Source organism: Pelodiscus sinensis, chromosome 2, assembly GCF_049634645.1.
Source record: "Pelodiscus sinensis isolate JC-2024 chromosome 2, ASM4963464v1, whole genome shotgun sequence".
Lineage (NCBI taxonomy): Eukaryota > Metazoa > Chordata > Testudines > Trionychidae > Pelodiscus > Pelodiscus sinensis.
The window spans coordinates 33,942,981-33,964,679 of record NC_134712.1 but is presented as its reverse complement, the minus strand read 5'-3'; the positions used below and the strand labels follow the sequence as shown (position 1 = coordinate 33,964,679).

At 43.6% G+C, this 21,699-nt stretch overlaps 1 protein-coding gene across 3 annotated transcripts in view; it reads left to right on the top strand.

The window, feature by feature from the left end:
• Positions 1–21,699, top strand: part of ATP6V1C1 (ATPase H+ transporting V1 subunit C1) — a 106,155-nt gene that overhangs the window by 41,849 nt on the left and 42,607 nt on the right. Inside the window, exons 1-2 of one of the 3 annotated variants that reach the window (XM_075920258.1) lie at positions 7,502–7,648; positions 20,578–20,760. In XM_075920258.1, the coding sequence (XP_075776373.1) occupies positions 20,629–20,760 (132 nt within the window). In that variant the 5' untranslated portion in view covers positions 7,502–7,648; positions 20,578–20,628. Of the gene's footprint in view, positions 1–7,501; positions 7,725–20,577; positions 20,761–21,699 lie in introns of those variants that run through there. The other 2 variants (XM_006122399.4, XM_075920259.1) reach the window with 2 other exon arrangements.

The following is a 21,699-nucleotide window of genomic DNA, read 5'->3' as shown; positions in this document are numbered from 1 at the left end:
TGTTGACTCTCATTTAGCTTGTGGTCCACTATCACCCCTAGATCTCTTTCTGCAGTACTCCTTCCTAGACAGTCGCTTCCCATTCTGTATGTGTGAAACTGATTGTTCCTTCTTAAGTGGAGCACTTGGCATTTGTCTTTATTAAACTTCATCCTGTTTACTTCAGACCATTTCTCCAATTTGTCCAGATCATTTTGAATTATGACCCTGTCCTCCAAAGCAGTTGCAACCCCTCCCAGCTTGGTATCATCTGCAAACTTAATAAGCGTACTTTCAAAAGAAGGAGTACGCCAGAAAGAGATCTAGGGGTTATAGTGGACCACAAGCTGAATGAATTATGTATATTCAAGCACACTAATAATTATTATCAATTTACCTAGTGTAACAGCCCTGTATTCCCAATCCCGCAGGAGTACCTTGTGGACCAGCGGGAAAGGTGGGAAGGGATAAAGGAGACCCTCAGGCCACATCTCCTAGGGAGCCCTGCCCCATGAAGGAACAGAACCTTGGACACATCCTGTTCGGCCTGGTGGCAAACAGGTCCAGAAGAGGAAACCCCTACTTGCGGAAGACTTGGAGGGCCATGTCCACTCTGAGGGATAACTTGTGGCTGCAAAAGACCTTCTTAGCTGATCTGCCAGAATGTTCTGGGACCCCGGGAGATAGGAGGTAACTGGGTGAATATCCGCCCCGATGCATAGCTCCCAGAGCTGGAGGGCTTCCTAGCACAGAGGAGGGGAGTGGCCCTACCTGTTGATATAATAAGTGACTGCTGTGGAAGAAAACAGACACTGCCAACATACTAATTGGAGAATTCAAGGACCATCTTGCCCCAAGCCAAAGGAGAAAGGTGCACAGGTGAGGAAGACTGCCCAAAGCTCCCTGACATTGATATACAGGGAGAGGTCATCCCTTAACCTCTGCATGTCCCCAAGGTGGGCCCCCCCAACTAGTGTTAGATGCGTCCGTCACTCATCTGAGGGTAAGCAGAGGTCTGGTGAATGGAACTCTGGTGCAGATCACCTCCTCCTGAGTCCACCAGTCCAGAGAGCACAGGACATTGTGTGGAACTGTCACCTCTCTGCCAAAGAGTACAGGGACGGGTTGTGCACTTGCGCAAGCCACATCTGTAGAGGGTGAGTTGAATGACATAGGTGCATGCAGCCATCAGTCCCAGGAGACACATGCAAGCCATGGCCGTGGTCATCGGGAACTCCTGCATGCCCTGGACAGCCACTTTGATCACCAGGAAGCGGGATCTGGGAAAGGAGGCCATGGTTGACACTTGAGTCCAGGTGGGCCCCCACAAACTCTATGACCTGGGTTGGAACCAGAGTCAACTTGGCCACGTTCAGGAGCAGCCCCAGCTCGCGAAAAATGTCTTGCATTAAAGCGATGTGGGCTGATCCAATGACCGTCATGACCAGTAAGAAGGAACTGAGGGGGTGGAGGGCCAGCAGAGGTATATATTAGCTAGCCTAACAAGTACTGCTAAAGGAAAAACTTCTGATGACACGTGCATGCAGCATGCACACACCTATCTGGAACGGACATGAGCAATCACTCAAAGAACAAGGAAACTATGAGTTAAAGCTACCTATTTTCTCTTCTTGCTACTGTAGTAACTCTTTGAAGGACTCTGGAACAGTCACAGCAGACTAATTAAAAGAACAATAAATCTAACTTCTAAGCCAATGGCCTCCAACCTTTTTACATCCAAGATCACTTTTTAAATGACAGAACAAGCCAAGATCTACTGCCCCGCCTCTTCCTTGAAGCCCCGCCCTCTCTGTTCTCCTCCTCGCCATCACTTGCTATCCCCAACCCTTGCACTGCTTCTTTTTTCCCCCCAATTCTTCTGTAGGAAGAAGTTTTTCCAACATTTGGCCTGTCTAGACTTGACCAAATGTCAGAAAAACCCCTTCTTTTGGAAGCCCCCTTATTCCTCATGGAAAGAGGAATATAGGGGTGACCGAAAGATCATGTTTGCTCTTCCACTAAAAGAAGTGAAAGAACAAACGCATCCCTGGACGCAGAAGAGTTTTTCTGGGGTATCTCCGGAATCCTGAAAAACTCCTGCAGTCTAGACGTACCCTCGCTGGGTTGAGACAGGATGTGTAGTCTCTGAGGTGGGAATGAGGGATTTGGGTGCAGGAAGGGGTGAGAGGTGCAAGCTCTGGGAGGAAATCTGGATGCAGGAGGAAGTGGATAAGGGAACACTGGCTCGGGGAGGAGGCTCCAGGCCGGGCAGTGTTAGGGTCAGATGTAGGGTTAGGGTACTAAGTAAGCCACAGACTTCTGGATGTGAGGGTTCAGGAATTTGAGTTGGGGTATGTGAGGGGCTCAGGGCAGGGGGTTCCAGTGTATGACAGGCTGACATCTAGGGTCTGGGGGAAAGGGGAGTGCAGGAGTGTCATGATGCTTGGCCCCAATTGGGGGTTTGTTGGCCAGGCTTATTTTCAAATAAAATACTATGTCAATCACAAAAAGTTTTTGCTTTGTCTTTATTTCTGAGAAGGGCAGGGAACTGTTTGGACAGGGTGCCAGTGGGAACAGGTTTCTGCGGCTGGGAACGGGAGAGGGGACAGGGTGCCGAGAGGGTAGGGGACAGGGTGCCAGTGGGGGCAGGTTTCTGAGGCTGAGGAGTGGGGAGAAGGAACAGAGGGCTGGGGAGAGGGGGCAGAGAGTCCTCCCAGGATTCTCCCTCCTCCCCGAGGGAAATCGGCGCATGCCCCCTGCAGTGCAGCCAAAGCCCTACGGGTGCCTGCCTCGGGGCCAAACCCCCTTCCTGCGGTGCAGCCACCCCTCCCCCCGCCACGGCAGGGCCAAACCCCCGCGGGTGCCTGCCCTGGGCCAAACCCTGGGGCAGACCCCCACTTCCGCAGCGCAGGGAAACTCCTGCGCTAGATTCACCCCTCCAGCGCTGGCGGTGCAGGGAAGCCGCCGCACTCCTCCTCCAGGGCCAATGGCCCCTCCCTCAGTACTCAACAGAGCTGTGAGAGGGGAGCAGCCCGCGCGCTTCCGGAACCCCCGGAAGTGACGCGGGCTTCAGACAGGACTTCCGTCCACCCTGCAGGAAGCTGCCACTACACTAGAGGTGGGGGTGCCCGAACACCTCGCCATCGACTGGTCGAGGCCTCGCGATCAACCTGTCGATTACGATTGACGGGTTGGTGACCACGGATCTAAGCTATACTCATCATTACCGAAGTATCTGAACACTTTGAAAAAAGACAAAATTAGCAGGCCAAAAAAGTAACTCTTACAAAGCAAAATCTCCCCACTCCATTCTTAAAAAAAAAAGGGGGGGGGGTTAGGACAATCATAATCATCCAGGACAACCCATCCTGCTCTGCACCCACTCCATCCCTTCCCCCAGACCTCCTCTTTGAGCAACATGCCACAGGGGATTACTGGGAGACACAGCATTGGCAGCAGGGGTCCCCTCACACTGTGGTGGTGGGATCCGAGCCCACTTGCCAGACCCAGTGTTCAGCCGAGCGGAGTGGGCTGAGGCTAGGTGTTCTGCTTCCTGCTACTAAGTGAAGTGAAAGACTGGGAAGGAGAAGAGCAGAGCAGGCTCAGGCCAGAGTACTCCGCTTCCCATGGTTCTAACCACCACCGGTGAGTGCAGAGATGAGATCAGCCCTTGCTGCCAGTGCCAGGCTTCCCTCCTTCCCCAGTAATCTCCCACACTGCCCAAAACACAGTACCTGGGGTGGCTGCCCTAAACTGTCTAATGGAAGTGGTGGCTTTGGCTGGGACAGTTTTAAAATACCAAACATAAAATAACCTTCACTCAAAGATTATTATAAATTTACTAGAGGGATGCACTACCCCTCTGTCCACCATAGCCAGACTGTGGCCTCCCCTCCTACCCATGCAGCAGCAGGAGGAGGGGCCACCACCAGCCCTTCCTGTGGCCCGATGGGCTTGCCCCAGGATTGGAGCCAGGAACAGGACACTGTGGCTACATGGGGACTGGGTCCCTGATTGGGCAGGAGGAGGGGGCAGGAGCAGTCTCGGGGCAGGGAATCTGGCTGGGGGGAGGGTGCAGGAGCAAGCTGAGGAAAGGGTGTCTGTCTAGAGTGGAGGGGACAGGAGCAGGCTAGGGGCAGGGGGCCTGTTCAGGGGGAAAGGTGCAAGAGCTGGGTTGGGGTAGGTGTCTGTCCCAGGAGAAGGGTTCAGGAGCAGTGTAGGCAGTGCAGGAGCATGGTGGGGGTGGGAGTGAGGATGCATGAGGCACTGGGGGTGCAGGGTCTGGGCATGAGGAGTTGAGGGGACACTTACTTTTTTTTGCACTATGCACCACTCCAGACACCACGTTGCTGTTCCCCCGCAGGAGGGAGAGGGAGCCAATGTCTTCCCCAGGAATTGAAATGGGTGGGAGGGGTGTTCGAATTTACGGGGGGGGGGGGAGTCAGGGCGGATAAGAGGTGAGAATGTGAGAGTGAAGGTGGGCTGTATGTCACCACACTAAAAATTGAAAAATGCTTCATGACCATTAGATTTAACTCACGTTTTAACATCGCACAAATTAAAGTTGGTTACTCAAGCCTTCCATGAAGCACTACGTCTACATCCTTCTTGGTTTCTTGTTATAATTTTGCACAACTCTGTTAATGAACTTCTCGAATGCAATGCGTTCATCTTTGGTGGCTTCTCCAGTGTCCGGTACTTCCATTCCTTCAGTTGATATGCTCATTAGTTCATTCACATGATCAGGCACAAGGCAACTTCTTTCACAACACAAACTTCTATTCAGTGATGAAAAAGAATGCTCAACTGTAGCTGTTGTGACTGGGAGTAGCAAGAGATGAATTCCTACTTCTTTCATCCCAGGAGACATAACGCAAAGATTTGGTCGAGCCACTAGTGATGATAAAAAAGAAGTTGAAGTCAAATCTTCATTTATTCGTCGTATGATATTCCACTCTGTGTTCAAATTCTCTGTTCTGTCCTGAGCACATGGCAGCCCCATTGCTGGTAGTGCCTCTCTCCACTCAACTGTTGGTGTTTTGTAGGACAGGCATCTGTAAAAGCTACGTAGAGGTTGAGTAGAATCTAGAAGTTGCTGTTGTAGATTTTTAAGAAATCAAGTCTGTGTACTTTTTCAGTTGTCTTAAACACTTCTTGTCCTCTTCACTTAAGGATTCAATATAAATGCCTTCATTAGTCAACTTCTGGACTGAAATCTTTGCTTCTTCCAGTACTTTTTCACTGGATAGATTGACCCAGATATACCTTCTGTTGCTGGATCTACTACTGTTGTAGCAGATGCCTGGATGGCATTGTTTAATGACCTAAGTGGTTTCAACAGTAGATTTACGAGAGAGAATGGCAATAGTCTTCTCTGAACATTCATTGTGCCACTGTTCACTCCGTCACTCTGTTGTCAATGGCCCTGTGCCGTCACCTTCTGCTGCCACCTGCCACTGTGACCTCTGCGAGTTGGTTTCTTGAGGTTCCAGCCAGCTCTCAGTGATTTCAGCTGAGCTCTCAGTGGGGGAACCTGGCTGCTAGTACAGTCTGGGCTCTCTCTTACATAAAATCACTGTACCCACAGGAACACTCTCCCCACAGCAGGACTAAGCACTTAGAGCTGATTATCAGTGATTTCAGCTGTAGTGGTCACTTAACAAAAGACTATATAGGGAGCCTAATCAGCTCTTGTCTTTAAACAGTGGAGAGGGGCAGGTCATATAGTACTTGTGATTCAGAAAGACCATCAAGTAAAACATCTGTCCCCACCCTCTCTCTTGATGCCCTCAAGGTTAAGTACAGTTCTACTACCATTTAGTCATACAATAAGAGCAACAACATTTCATTCCCCCCTCCATCCCTTGCATTCAGTGATTTGTAACCCAACCCCAGCCAAAATCTATCACTTGGGCAACACAGCTGTTTGCTAGATACCTAGGTAGATTAGGTGTGAATGTAAATACAATCTGGTCCTGAAGCCTTTTCCCCCAGCTCATCACTAGCAGTCGAGAGCTCATTTTGACTTTGCTTACAAATCATAATTTGAAATTATTAGGTTGGCCAACATCACCAAAATGAATGCATTGACATTGTCATAAAAAACAACAGCTGTATAAGGAAGCTAGTCTATGTTCATGCTTTTCAGATCTATTACACTTTTTCAGATACACATATCTTATCACACACTGTATATGCTTTTAAAGTGTGTATTAATGTTTAAATTTCAATTCAAATTTCCAATCACTAAATTGGCATGTAAATTCACAAAACTGGGAGCCATGGGGGGTGTAGGGAAATCCGTGGAGGGAGCGACAACATGCACACTTCCCTGCAAGCTGGATCCAGCACAGAGCTGCAGGGCTTTGTCCCTGCCCCCATGGGAAGCTGGTGTTGGTGCTTCAACCTCCGGGGGGGAGAGCATGAGACTGGATTGCCAGTGCAGGCTCCCTGCTGGGGGGGTGGGAGCAGGCAGGCTGAGCTGGATCTGGTGAATGAGGTGGCTGAGTGGAGGGGCAGGAGCAAGGAAACAGCCAGCAGGGAAAGCCACATCCTACTGCTGTGGAACATGCTACCCATGGGGCTCTACCTACCCTTGCCTCCAGCCTGTTGATGCTGACATGATTACCTCACTCTCTCCTCCTGCAGGACATTTTTTATATAGATATAGATGAGATATAGATAGAAAAATCATTACCCGCTCACAAAAACAAGTGAGCAGCACATAAGAAGGCAAGCTCCGAATGTCCTGCATTTCTGACACACTCAAAGCTCCTCAGCTGGGAATTTAAGTTTGTTTAGCAAGGCGGATAATTTTTCCACCCATGTAACTGACTAGTAACTTCAAGCCAAACATCTGGGCATCAGGACCTGTCAGCAACTGACTTTATTTTATTTGTTCAGTGCGGTGGGAGCGGTCCCGGTCTCTGGATATCACAGAGAAAAGGTGGGTCCTTTCCTCGACCTCTTTTTTGTCTTTGGGGTATTCAGTTTAGTTTCTTACGTGCCGGCAACATCAGAGCTGCCAACAAGCCTAAACTACCAATGGGACATGCCGGCTCCGTTCACCCGGCCTCTCCTTACCTTTCTCAGGCCCCTCTCTTGAGCCTGGTGCCTCATGGACGTTGCCAAGGAGTTCGCTATTTAGTGCTGAGGGAGGGACGGAGGAGACTGCCCCCTCGGCTACAAAGGCGAGTGTGGGGCCGGGGCGTGCGTGTGCTTGGCGCTAGCGCTCTGCCGGCCTCTCGGGGACAACTCGCCTCCTGGCGGACGTACAGGCCAAAGCGCTTGCTACCGGCCCCGCCAGGCTGGGGGCTGCGCCACAGCGACACCTGCCGAGCAGCGACTCCCCTCACTGCAGCCGCGCACAGTAGCCGGGAGCGATCGCACTCCACGGCCTAGTCCCGCCCCTCGCGGCTATCAGCTCCGCCCCCTCAGCCATCCGTCCCGCCCCCTGCCATCTCCCCGCTCTCACAATCCGCGCTGCTCCTCGCCCCTTCCCTCCCGCCAACCAATCAACAACCTTTTCCGGTGCGTACCCCGCCCCTTCCTTTCCCGGTTCCCCCGGTGAAGCTGTCGCAGGGATCAGCTGACTGGGAGCTCACGTGACTCGCTAACTGCTCCGAGGGGTGGCGGGCGCTGTTGTCACGGGAGGATGGAGCAGTGACGGGTAAATACCCACCGGGCGCGCCAGTGGGATCCGCCTCGCCCCCTCTCTGCCAGGCCCGGCAGCTCCGGGGCCACCGGTGAGTGTGGAGAGGGCAGGGAGGCGCCGTCCCGGAGGTGCAGCGTGGAAGGGCCCGGCCGGGTGCGGGGTGGGACTTGGCCCGGGTGAATGGGGCTGCTGCGGTGTCAGGGCTGGGAACGGGTCACCCCACCGACCATGGAGCCCTTCAGGAGGCCTGGCTTCAGCCCCTCGCTCATTGGATTGGGGAAGAGGAGAGGAGAAGAGAGAGTCCCCGGGCGGGCCTGGCTGCGACTCCTCGGTGGATTGCGAGGGGAAAGGACGCGGAGGGAAAAGACTCCCCCAGATAGCTAGCCCTCGCCTCCGCCCCCGCCAAATAGGAGATAAGGCTGAAGCTTAAATTTGGTGTAGGATGTGTGCTGTCAATATAGTCATTTTTTCTACTGAGTATTTTTAAAAACCATGGTGGCTGACCCTCAGTTTACCCAATGCTTAAAAAAGACCTTTTCCTTAGTCCCTAAAGTGCAAAAAACAACACCCTTCCCCTGAGCTGCATAAAGAGGCCTTCTTGTCAGTAAACCTGTGCTCCACTCAGGCTCATGGAAAATCATACTCTAAACTTAGTGATTTTTGGTCCTAGAGTATTTTATTGTCCAATGAAACACTAAATACCTCTTGATTTTAAACTGTTGTTTAGTCAGATAATAACAGACATTCTTAGGCTCTTGAGGTCTCCAAAAGTTTCAGTTATTGGGGATCATTACAGGCCCTGTTCTATCCTGCCTGAGTCCATCAGTTGTAAATGCAGAAGCTGTGTGTGTGCAGGGTTATATGCTGAGAACTTGTTGTTTCTAGCAACTGGTTCATGGCCATGAACTTCATCTGATCTGAAATATCAAGGGGTTGAAAATGAAACCTTTGCTGTGTTTTTTGTCTTGTGTAAATTTAAGTGAAGCTTTTGTGCAAATCTGGAAATGATTAAGATTCTCCACTTATGGGCACTGAGTCAAATGGAGCACTGTAGTCTACTTGTAATATGGTCTTATGATGTTGTTTAAGTAAATGTGTTTTTCCCCAGCTTGTTTGTACAAAGTTTACATTTCCTCAAATTCTTTCCAGTACAAACATCACTTTCTTGCCATGGCAGACTTCCCTTTTTTAAATGTATAGACAGTAGTAGCAAAGCAGTACATACCCAGAATTGATTTCTGGAAACAATAATGAAGGCATATAGAATAGGAAGGAACCTCAAGAGATCATCAAGGTCTGTCACTTGTATGGTAGATGTTTGTCTAACCTGCTCTTAAAAATCTCCAATGAGAGAGATTCCACAACAGCACTACAAAATGAATGTCAGTGAACTATGGAAATACAACCTAGATGGAGTTACTATATGTAGAGCCCTGTGCGGATACAAAATTAGTATTGACATCTGCAAAGTCTTGGTGGAAAACTGAAACGAAGTCATGAAGCACTTCCACCATTTCTACCTTTTCTGTTACTGTTTTTTTCTTTTGAAACGAGTAAGGTACCTATCCCGTCTTTGGTCCTCATCTAATCTATTTGTATATATGTAAACTTGCAATAATCTTAGTAAAGATGGAAGCTGAATGTAAAACACTCTGACTCAATCTAGGAAAATGCCGTATAAAATACATGCCATTTAGGGTACTATTTTGGTTAGGGATATCAACATATAGTCAACTATACAGTTAACCAATAAGTCTAGGCTTATCCGTTAATCTTGTCAACTACATGCTAGGGATGTTAAATTTCAATCAACTAATTGAGTATTCAATGAAATTTCCATCGACTACTGGGTTAGTCAATAAGAGGTGGGTAGGTGGGTGAAGTGCTTGCTATCCTATTGCGCCTCTGCTTTGAACATAAGAATGGCCATACTGGGTCAGACCAAAGGTCCATCCAGCCCAGTACCCTGTCTGCCGACAGTGGTCAATGCCAGGTGCCCTAGAGGGACTGAACCAAACAAATAATGATCAAGCGATCTCTCTCCTGCCATCCATCTCCAGCCTCTGACAAACAGAGGCTCAGGACACCATTCCTTACCCATCCTGATTAATAGCCATTGATGGATTTAACCTCCATGAATATAATTAGTTCTCTTTTAAACTCTATTATAGTCCTAGCCTTCACAACCTCCTCAGGCAAAGAGTTCCACAGGTTGACTGTACGATGTGTGAAGAACTTCCTTTTATTTGTTTTAAACTTATCAGTTAACTTATCAGTTAACTGGATAGTTGACTATATGTTGATATCCCTAACCAAAATAGTACCTTAAATGGCATGTATTTTATACGGCATTTTCCTAGATTGAGTCAGAGCGTTTTACATTCACCTGCACATTAATTTCATTTGGTGGCCCCTAGTTCTTATATTACAGGAACAAGTAAGTAGCTTTTCCTTATTTGCTTTCTCCACACCACTCATGATTTCATATACATCTATCATATCCCTGCCTTAGTCTCCTCTTTTCCAAGATGAAAAGTCCTAGTCTTTTTAATCTCTCTTCATATGGCATCCGTTCCAAACCCCTAATCATTTTAGTTGCCCTTCTCTGAACCTTTTCTAATGCCAGTATATCTTTTTTGAGATGAGGAGACCACATCTGTACACAGTATTCAAGATGTGGCGAACCATGGATTTATATAAGGGCAATAAGATATTCTCTGTCTTATTCTCTATCCCTTTTTTAATTATTCCTAACATCCTATTTGCTTTTTTGACTGCTGCTACACACTGCGTTGACATCTTCAGAGAACTATCCACGATGACTCCAAGATCTCTTTCCTGATTTGTTGTAGCTAAATTAGCCCCCATCGTATTGCATGTATAGTTGGGGTTACTTTTTCCAATGTGCACTACTTTATATTTATCCACATTAAATTTCATTTGTCATGTTGTTGCCCAGTCACTTTATTTTGTGAGATCTTTTTGAAGTTCTTCAGTCTGCTTTGGTCTTAACTGTCTTGTGCAGTTTAGTATTGTCTGCAAACTTTGCCACCTCACTGTTTACCCCTTTCTCTAGATCATTTATGAATAAGTTGAATAGGATTAGTCCTAGGAATGACCCTTGGGGAACACCACTAGTTACCCCTCTCCATTCTGAAAATTTACTATTTATTCCTACCCTTTGTTTCCTGTCGTTTAGCCAGTTATCAGTCCATAAGAAGACTATCCCTTTTATCCCATGACAACAGTTATACTTCTTCTATACAGCATCTTCCCTACTGTCCATTCTTTACTTCATACTGCATATATGGTTTTAAGAAAATATGCATAGTAATGAAGAAAGGACTATATAGACGTGGCAACAGGCATGTTCCAAAACATTGATAAATTTCACCTGTTCAAAAATTCTTTGAGACTTGACTTTCGGGTTTCAAAGAGGTCTTGTACATTACATTCCATCCCTTGTGCCTAGTGTAGTTTAATCATATTTCAAAATCTAATTATTGTGATGCCAAAATTGTTAGTTCTATTAGAATTTCTCTATAATACACACACCTAAAAATTGTATTAATATATATTTTGAAAATAGAGAAACATCTGGGTATTTCTGTGACAGCTTTTGTAATTTAGTAGTATCAGGCATGTTTATAAAGGAGTATCAAGGAAAATTCAGTATAATAATGCTGTTTAGTCAATGACACTAATATGCGAATTAAGTTGTAATAGTATTCCTGTAAAATTCTAGAGTCTTTTTATTATAAACAAGAATAGACGTTATCAGTAGTACTGAAGTGTTGAATCGAGTGAGGAGCATTTTTTGAGTCAGAGACCACTGACCCACAGAAAAATCAGTTGGGGGCTGCACAGAAATGAGAAGCAAAAAAAAAAAAAAAAAAAACACCTCTCACTAACATGGCTTCTGTCAAGGCTGATTCCCCACTCTGACATGATAAATGCAGAAGGGGGGCCCACAAAAGTACCCCAAAACCTTCTCTCTCCAGTCTTTGGTATAAAACTTCCCCCCACAATCCTAAAAACCTAGATTTTTGGGGTCAAAAAAATCCACTGCCACCATCAAGTGCTTTTGAACCCACAAACAGGGGTGGACACTTGAAACCAACCCCAGGCCACCGCAAGCTGTTTTCTCCAAAGAACTTGAAAAAGAGAGAGAAAATATAAACTGCAGTCTGTGGTAGCTGCCCTCTAGTCAGAGGCATGCAGATATCCACAGACAGATTTTCCAGGATGGAGAACTGAACCAATACCAGGTTAATAAAAAAAAAAAAAAAAAACCTGTTGTTATGAAAACTATACTCCTGTTTCAAGCATAATGACTAGATGGAAAAGTCACCAATTAATATACTCATGGGGGACTCCCATGGGCCAAAACTTAGTTAAAAAAGGGAGGAAAACCCATTTCTAAATGCACAGACATCAGATTCCCATTCCCAAACCATAAAGCAATAACACCTAACGGATTTATCTAGACTTTGTACTACTTACAGATGGTGAAGAGTCTTTTCTTGGAGAGGGACATGTTCTCTGTCCCCCTCAGTATCTGGAGAGTCAACTGCCCAGGGACAAAGTAGGGAAAAACCAAACATTCCTTTGTCCCTGTTTGAAATTCCTATCTGCATTTCTATTGGCTGAATGCTACCTGGCTAGATATACGGACATAGTTAACCCTTAGTCCCCAGGCTACTGGCCATCCCGCATGACCATGACAGCCTCTGACTGAGAAGTATTTCTGAAGCAAGATTTTAACATACATTTTGTGACTCTAAACTGGATATAATGAATTTGGTTTTTCTGTAAAAGACCTTATTTTTTCTCGGACTTGTAAATTCAGCTATTAAGCTTCATAGTTTTACAAGAGATTACTTGTTAGCTCTGGTATACACTAGGGAGTTATTTCGAAATAACCCCTCTTATTTTAAAGTAATAAGCGGAGCATCCACACTACCAAGCCCATTATTTCAAAATAACGGGTGGTTATTTTGAAATATGTATTCCTGCTTTCCTCGGGGATTAAGCTTATTTTGAAATAGTTTTTTTGGGAGTTATCATTTCGAATTTAGTTATTTCCTAGTGTGGACATGCCCTTACAGTGTAATTAAGTGGATAGGAGTTTTTCAGTCTTTTTTGATAGAATTGGCCAGTTAATTTGACAGTTAAATAAGTTGTCAGTTATTCACTATAGAATTTAAAATAGAGTAAGAAATTGGAGTGAAAAGTCTACAAGAAACTTTGCTTTGTATACTCCAGTTTTCTTTTTTCTGTGTGACTGCTTACACTTTTTTCTCTCCACTCTCCATTGTATTGTATTAGCAGCAAAATTTACTAGTATCTCTGAAATACTATGTGCCAGCATTTGAAATCAGGATAATCTTTGGTATAACTGCTACCAGCATTAGTGTAAGGGCCTGATGATTCTGGTTTTGTTTAAACAGATTAAAGTTGTTTGTTTATATAACGGTTTTCCAGTATTTAAAAGTGATTGCCTGCAAAACCATCTATCTACATATTTGAGGTCACTTGCCTTCAAAGCTGATAGATATTAGTCTCACTTATCACAATGTCTCATCTATCAGCAGACTTTAAAATGTACCCAATGTTTACTAGCCTAAAACCAAAATCTAACAGTGTACAGTGGGGAAAGAAGTGTGTGTGACAGCACTCACATGCAATTTAAAGGAACAAAACAGTGACTTACTGTTTAATTGCAACTGTATTGATGTATGAGGAAGAAATAACTCGCTTAATATCTCCTTCTTTTGTTCTGCCTTATTTTCCTTCTTATAGCCAAATCCCTGCAAGCTGCATGGAAACGTTTTAAAGACACCATAATAGAGGCCCAACTTAAATGTATACCCCAAATTAAAAAACATAGCAAGAGACCTAAAAAGGAGTCACCGTGGCTTAACCACATGTAAAAGAAGCAGTGAGGGACAAAAAGGTATCTTTTAAGAAGTGGAAGTCCAATCCTAAAGATAAATAGAAAGGAACGTAAACACTGTCAAATCAAGTGTAAAAATGTAATAAGAAAAGCAAAAAAAGATTTTTGAGGAACAGCTAGCCAAAAACTCAAAAAGAAATAACAAAATGTTTTTTAAGTACATTAGAAGCAGGAAGCCTGCTAAAAAACCTGTGGGTCCCCTAGATGATCGAGAGATAAAAGGAGCAATCAAGGACGATAAAGCTATTGTGGAGAAACTAAATGATTTCTTTGCTTCAGTCTTCACAGCTGAAGACATTGGGGAGATTCCCAAATCTGCTCCGTCCTTTGTGGGTGATGAATCTGAGGAACTGTCCCGGATTGAAGCATCATTAGAAGAGGTTTTGGAACAAATAGAAAAACTTAATGTTAACAAATCTCCGGGACCAGATGGCATTCATCCAAGGGTTCTAAAATAACTCAAATTGGAAATTGCTGAACTATTATCTGTGGTTTGTAACCTATCCTTTAAATCGGCTTCCATGCCTAATGACTAGAAGGTAGCCAACATGACACCAATATTTAAAAAGGGCTGTAGAGGCGATCCTGGCAATTACAGACTGGGAAGCCTAACTTCAGTACTGAGCAAATTAGTCGAAACAACAGTAAAGAATAAAATTGTGAGGTATATAGAAGAACATAATTTGTTGGACAAAAGTCAACATGGTTTCTGTAGAGGTAAATCATGTCTTACTAATCTATTAGAGTTCTTTGAAGGGGTTAACAAACATGCGGACAAGGGGGATCCAGTAGATATAGTATACTTAGATTTTCAGGAAGCCTTTGACAGGGTCCCTCACCAAAGACTCTTGTGTAAATTACATGGCCATGGGATAAGAGGGAAGGTCCTTTCTTGGATTGAGAACTGGTTAAAAGACAGGGGACAAAGGGTAGGAATAAATGGTAAATTTTCAGAATGGAGAGGGGTAACTAGTGGTGTCCCCCAAGGGTCAGTCCTGGGACCAATCCTTTTCAACTTATTCATAAATGATCTGGAGAAAGGGGTAAGCAGTGAGGTGGTAAAGTTTTCAGATGATAGATAACTGTTTAGGATAATCAAGACAGAAGCAGTCTGTGAGGGACTCCAAGAAGATCTCACCAAACTGAGTGATTGGGCAACAAAATGGCAAATGAAGTTTAATGTGGATAAGTGTAAAGTAATGCACATCGGGGAAAAATAACCCCAACTATAGGTACAGTATGATGGGGGCTAATTTGGCTATGACAAATCAGGAAAGAGATCTTGGAGTTATCGTGGACAGTTCTCTGAAAACTTCCACACAGTGTGCAGCGGCGGTCAAAAAGGCAAATAGGATGCTAGGAATTATTAAGAAAGGGGTAGAAAATAAGACACGGAATATCTTACTGCCCCTGTATAAAACTATGGTACGCCCACAGCTTGAATACTGTGTATAGATGTGGTCTCCTCACCTCAAAGATATTTTGGCCTTGAAAAGGGTTCAGAAAAGGGCAACTAAAATGATTAGGGGTTTGGAACGGGTCCCATATGAAGAGTGGTTAAAGCGACTGGGACTTTTCAGTTTAGAAAAGAGGAGACTGAGGGGGGATATAATAGAGGTATATAAAATCATGAGTGGTGTGTAGAGGGCGGATAAAGAAAAGTTATTTATTCTATTATGGGAACTAAGAACTAGAGGACACCAAATGAAATTAATGGGTAGCAGGTTTAAAACTAATAAAAGAAAGTTCTTCACACAGCATGTAGTCAACCTGTGGAACTCTTTGCCAGAGGAGGCTGTGAAGGCTAGGACCAGAGTTTAAAGAGAAGCTAGATAATTTCATGGAGGTTAGGTCCATAAAAGGCTATTAGCCAGGGGATAGAATTGGTGTCCCTGGTCTCTGTTTGTCAGAGGCTGGAGAAGGATGGCAGGAGACAAATCGCTTGATCATTGTCTTCAGTCCACCCTCTCTGGGACACTTGGTGCTGGCCACTGTCAGTAGACAGGATACTGGGCTAGATGGACCTTTGGTCTGACCCACTACGGCCGTTCTTATGTTCTTATGTATGTTCTTATAATAGATTATTGTGTCTATTTTCCTGGGCTGTCTAGAATCTGTTTGCTTTTTTTCCTTTCTCTCACTACCTTCATATCATGCTTTATCTACACTGTTCTCTCTGCCTTTTTCTCTGTATTTGCTGTCTCCATCGCATCTCACACCAATTTTTTTTCCTATTGTGCATTTCTCTTCTAATTTATTTGGAAATCTTGCCAGATCCTAAATAATAGCTATGTTAATTTACCTCCCCCCCCCTTCCCCTTCCTCCATTCCCCTTCTGTTCTGAAATTTGATTTGTCCTTTTCATATGTGTTCATTTTTTAAATTGTATCCTTTGGTATATATGGTTGTGACAATTTTTTTTCCACTATTTGATCTGAGGAAGTGGGTCTGGCCCACGAAAGCTCATCACCTATTAAACCATCTTGTTAGTCTTTAAAGTGCTACACAGTCCTGTTTTTTGTTACTAGTCAAAGGCTGATAGAACTGTGTGAGGTAATAACCAGGAAGGAAGCCAATGTCATCCTGAAACTGATGAAAAATAGAAGGGTGCTGGAATTCCTACCCTGTTTGAGGGCTTCCGTTTCTTATAAACCTCTGGCTAAATTTGAAGATGTGCTGTTTTCATTCTGGCTACTGAAAAAGAAAAGGAACACTTGATTTATGATCCCTGACTAATATAAAAACACTTGGCTGCTAATGAAGATGTGCATGGCTCTCCACTGCTTTCCCATTCCCTCCACTTTTAGTCTTCTTTGAGGATGGTAATGGAGTATTTCTCTGCTACTGTGCTCTCCCATTGGTGTAATAGTGTCTTCAGTTAAAGAGCACCTGCACTTCTGTGCATGAAGACAAATCCTCAGTCTTCTTTCCAGTGAATGGCTCCATGATTTCTCAAGCAGTAAAAGTAGAATGAAACTGATCCGATTTTTTTCACTTTCATTGTTGCTCACAATTTTCTTAATTATCACTTTTCACATTACTTCAACTCGGGTCTGCTTTGAGCAGTAGCAGAGGCACTGGAGCTCTGTGCAAATTTCAGATCACAGCACTGTACTGGTTTACATTTTTTGATTGGAAGAATATCTTTTATATCAAAAACTATTTTTCAAAAAAAGGCAGATATTGATGGGCCTTGCCTGGAAAAGCTTCCTTCTTACCATAGAGCAAGATGGCAATTTAATTTTTCAAGACTGGAGTTGTGACATTTAAAATGCAACTTACTACCATCTGCAAAAAAATAAAATAATTATTTTAGGATCCCAATTTGAGCAACTGATATGGCCACATCCCTTTTCTCATGCTAGTATGAAAGTATTGTTAGGGCTAGTCTGCACTAGAAAGCTAGATTGATTCAATTATGTCTCTTGGAATGTGGAAAATTCGCAACTTTGAGATATGTAGGTAAGCCAACCTAAGACCTGGTGTAGACTAGTGTTAGGTTGATTGAATTCTTCCATTAGCTTTCTATCTACTTCCTCTGAAGGAGGTAGCTTTATGACAGTGATGGAAGAACGCCTTTCATTGATGTATTAAAAAACTATAGTGAAGCATAACAGTGACACAGCTGCAGATGTGCCACTATAGTGTTTTATTTTAAATCAAAACCAATCTTGGTTATCAGAATGAGGAATTGAATACAACAGTGTAACCTTCTTTATTTTTTATTTTACCAGCTGAATTAGAAATCTATTATAAGTCCCTCTCTTCAGTAGTTTATAGTTTAATTGCCATAGACTAAATGTTAGTGTTAAAATAGTACAGAATGCCTTTGAAAGCTATTTGTAAAAATCCTTAAGACTTGAAATTTTGAAGCCAGTCTAAATTCAGTTTTTTTCAGAAAAAAGTGGTAAACATTTAAAATAGTTTGATTGGTGAATGTTGTGTTCTTTCACAACAAAGAATTTGAGACCATGTCACTATGAAGATGTAACTGTTCATTTCACTAATCATATCTGAGACATCTTTTGGAAATATTTTATAACACATGCACGAGGAGACTTTCAGCTTTCAGTGGAAACATATAATGTTCCACTTGTTGTGAATGAGTCAGATTTGGTTTTGCTGGGATATTTGCTTGCACTGTTTTCTCAAGAGCTACTTCCTTGTTCTGCAGTGATGCCTTCTTGTTTAGTTTCTTCAGTTTCCTGCAAAGTCTGTTTTAAAAATGGTGTTTGACTAGAATTTGAAAGTACTAAAACTTCAAGTGTAGCAAATGAAAATAACACAAGTGACTTTAGCATTTCAGATGTCTGGGAATGTGTGTCTTTAAACTGAAGTCTTTTCCTGGGGGATATGGTTAAGAGGCGGGAGAACAATGGTGTTTTGTCCTGTGCAGTGGCAGACCAAAAGCTGAATGGGAGTTTCCAATCAGGAGATATTGCGAGCAAATGTTGGCTGTAAATGGTTTGAGTGCTATACAGTAAATTGAAGCCACCCTAACACTGTTTTCAGATAAAAAACACAAATGATGTAAAAGGTGGTTGGAATAAAGAACCCCCAATGCATCAAACAATTTGTTTCTATAAACACACTTACAAAGCAGAGTGAGGACAGTGGAGGAGGAATCTAATGTTGCATCAGGAAAGGGGCCACTGGATTTTTGTCATATATTAAGGCAGGTGTGGGCAATAATTTTTGAGGGGGCGCACTCCAAGAATTTTGAAAGTGGTCAAGGGCTGCACTCTTCCATGATATTAATAGAGGAGATTGGGTGCAGAAGGGAGCTTGGGGTAAGGGAGGGAAGCAATTGTGACCTGTGGCACTGGGGTACCGGGGGTTGGATTGTGACCTAGAGCAGGAGGGGACTATGTTCTGGGGCAAGGGATTGGGGTGCCGGATCTGGGTGCAGGAAGGGGACAGTGTTCTGGGGCAGGGGATTGGGGTGCCGGATCTGGGTGCAGGAAGGGGACAAAGGATGTGGGTATGTGGAGTAAGGGAGCAGGAATGAGGGGCAGATGGTTGGGGAAAGGAGGGACTGGGGTGCCAGAGGAAGCCTGTGGCCAGGAGACTTGCCAGCCAGCAGCCAGTTCTTGAATTAGCCTCCCTGCCCGTCCCGTCCCCCCGCACAGGCTACAGCTGTACTTTGTGAATAACTATGAGCCCCTTATGCTTTGTGGCTGCCTGTTATTGAAACAGACAGCTCCATTGGCCAGTTTCCCATTGAGCAGCTCTTAAAGCTTCCCGCAGGGATAGCAAGCACCCATCCATCAACTAATCAAGTAGTCATTGGAAAGTCCATCAGCTACTCAATTAGCTGATTATCCGCAATTTAACATCTCTAGCCCAAACCCCTCTATCCTGGCTCACCCCAGAGCCTGCTGCCTTCTCCCACACCCCAACACCCTGATCCCTTCATTTCACAAAACCACTCAGAGCCGCCTCCTCACACTCTGAACCTCTTGGCCCCAGCTCAGAGCCCCCTCCTGGACCCCAAACTTTTCATCCCTGGCCCCACTCCAGAGCCCATACTCCCTTCCATTCCCCAAGCCACTGCCCCAGATTGGTGAAAATGAGTGTGAGAGAGGAAGTGGGGATGGAGTGAGCGGTCTCAGAGAAGGGGCAGGGGATGGGGCAAGTGTGTTTGGTTTTGGGCAGTTAGCAAGTTGGCAACACTAAATATAGCTAGCATATTTTCATGTAGATTCTTAGGCTTTATGTAATACAAAATTACCCCCCTTTTCCCTGCATTATACACTCATGGACAAAAAATCATTGCAATTATGTGCCACATTCTGCTACTGCATTAAATAGCTTCCTTTATAAGGTGGATCTCTACAACAAACTGAAGTTCCTTTATAAGCAGGATCATGATGGTAAAAGGGCATATTTCAGGAGTTTATAAAGGAAGAAAATAAATTGGCAGTTGTAATTTAATAAAATCTGTGTGGGCAGACAGCAGAGTTTAGTAATATATGTCTCATCCTGTTTATCTCCTAATTGGAAGGGACTTGCATTAATTTGGAAGTCATATAATCAAGGGGAAATATGTGGGTTTTTATGTACAGTAAAGCTTTGCTAACCCACACACTGATTGTTATAGATATGGCCCCTTTCTCAGCAAAGATTACAAGTGGTTAATAAGGGCTCATTAAACTTCACTACTTTTCCAAAATATTCTATAGGGAAAAAATAGGAATTAACAGAACCAAACCATAATTATCAAATAAACAAAGTACACTTAGTGATGTGCCAATTAAAGTCCAGTAAAACTCAGTAGGGTTGGTCTGTTTTTTATGTCTAGAACAGTGCCTAAGTACTTCCTCTTTGATCTTTTTTGAAAAGTTTACTTGTCTTCTCACTGTAATTTTCTTTCAGTTCTTGAATTGTTGTAATGAACAACAGTCTATTATGTGTGCAGTTTTGTAAAGTACAATGATGAATGAGATCAGAGATGTAGTAAGAAATTCCCTACTTAAGTTAGCCACTTGGAAAATCTGCTTAAGTTCAGAGCAGTGAACGGTTTAAAATTACTTCATTGTCAAGCAATAGCTCTTCAAGTGTGTTTTCGGCGGGGGGAGGCGGGAGAAGTGGTCAGGCAAAAATCACCTTACTGAGCACATTTGCTCTCCTTATATATTCAGATGTATTATTACTTGCTGTTCAGGCTTTTTTAAAAAAATCCTTATTTATATTGATGCATGGCTTTGGGAGTTTGAGCTGAATTATTGTCAGTTGTGTACCTTCAGTTAACTTGTAAACTACGTCATATTGGGGATTCAGTGTATTTGAAATAATCCATTTTACGTTGCAATTTCTAGGGTAAGTTTGCAAGTAGTTGAAGAGTTAAAATAAACATAACGTTACCTTTTTTGTAGCAATTTCTTTGCAGTGTGTTGAACTGTACTCTGAGAACATAGGAGATTGTTTTAAGGTTATTACTTCAAGGGACAGTAATCTGTGGCTAAGCATAGATTCTTTTTCCCCCCAGTGTCTCGCATCTATCTTCAGAAATATCAAGTGTCAAGATAAAGTGACAAAAATGACAGAGTTCTGGCTTATTTCTGCTCCTGGGGAGAAAACATGTCAACAGACATGGGAAAAACTACATACTGCAACTACAAAAAATAATAATCTCTCCACCAATTCAAAGTTCAATATCCCTGACTTAAAGGTACGTACAATACTCAGTCACAGTTCATATTTTCTTTATCTAATTCAGGTTTCTTCTTCTACAAAAACTTAGTGATCTTAATATTTCTAATTAGTTCTTGGGGATTTAAACAGTAGAACTTTAATGAAGGAAATCACAGATTAGTAGGAGTTTATGTAAAATTGAACTCCAGAGATAAATTCATTTAGAGAAAAATACCTGAAATTCAGCTTTTCTCTTTCACATATCCTGAGTTCTGGGTTCTACTCTGTAAGACTTGAAGATGCTATAATTCCATTCCCTCCGTTCTTCTAGATCTGGCAGCTGCTTCTGGAAACCATGACACAGTAGTTAAATGGAGGAGAAGTTGTAACTATATTTGATCAATTGCGATTTGTAATATGAGCTGTCTGGTGTTAAGGTTTTCTGTGGTTCACTTCTGAATTGTCTGCTACTCCTTTTTTCACCTGAGATGCCATGTAATGGGCTTGATTAAAATCAGATTCTTTCAGACAGAGCCTATCCAGACACAGCACTTCCTCCTTTAGTGCAGATGGTGCTGCTTCTTTGCCAAAGTATTTCATAGAAAAATTACTTCTGTTAGCATTCTTCACCCTCCCCGAAATCTGCACACAATAATTTAAAATTTGACATTTTTGTCAAAATAACTGAAGCTGGTGTGATATTCTTTTTTTATTTTAGTAATCTGATTTGAAATATCTGTCAGCAGACATTTCTAACAATACAGACAAAGATTCAGGATTTTTTTTTGACAAACTGATTCCTTGCCAGGTATATTAGTAAAGAACATTGAGTAATTCATTCACTTTACAATACATAAATGTATTTATCACGTTCCTCAGAATCAGAGCAAAGGCTTGGGGCAGTTGGGGTAATAGAGGAGCTGAGGAAATGGGGAGTAATTACTGGGATGGGGTCTGGGAGTGAATCTGGAGGTGT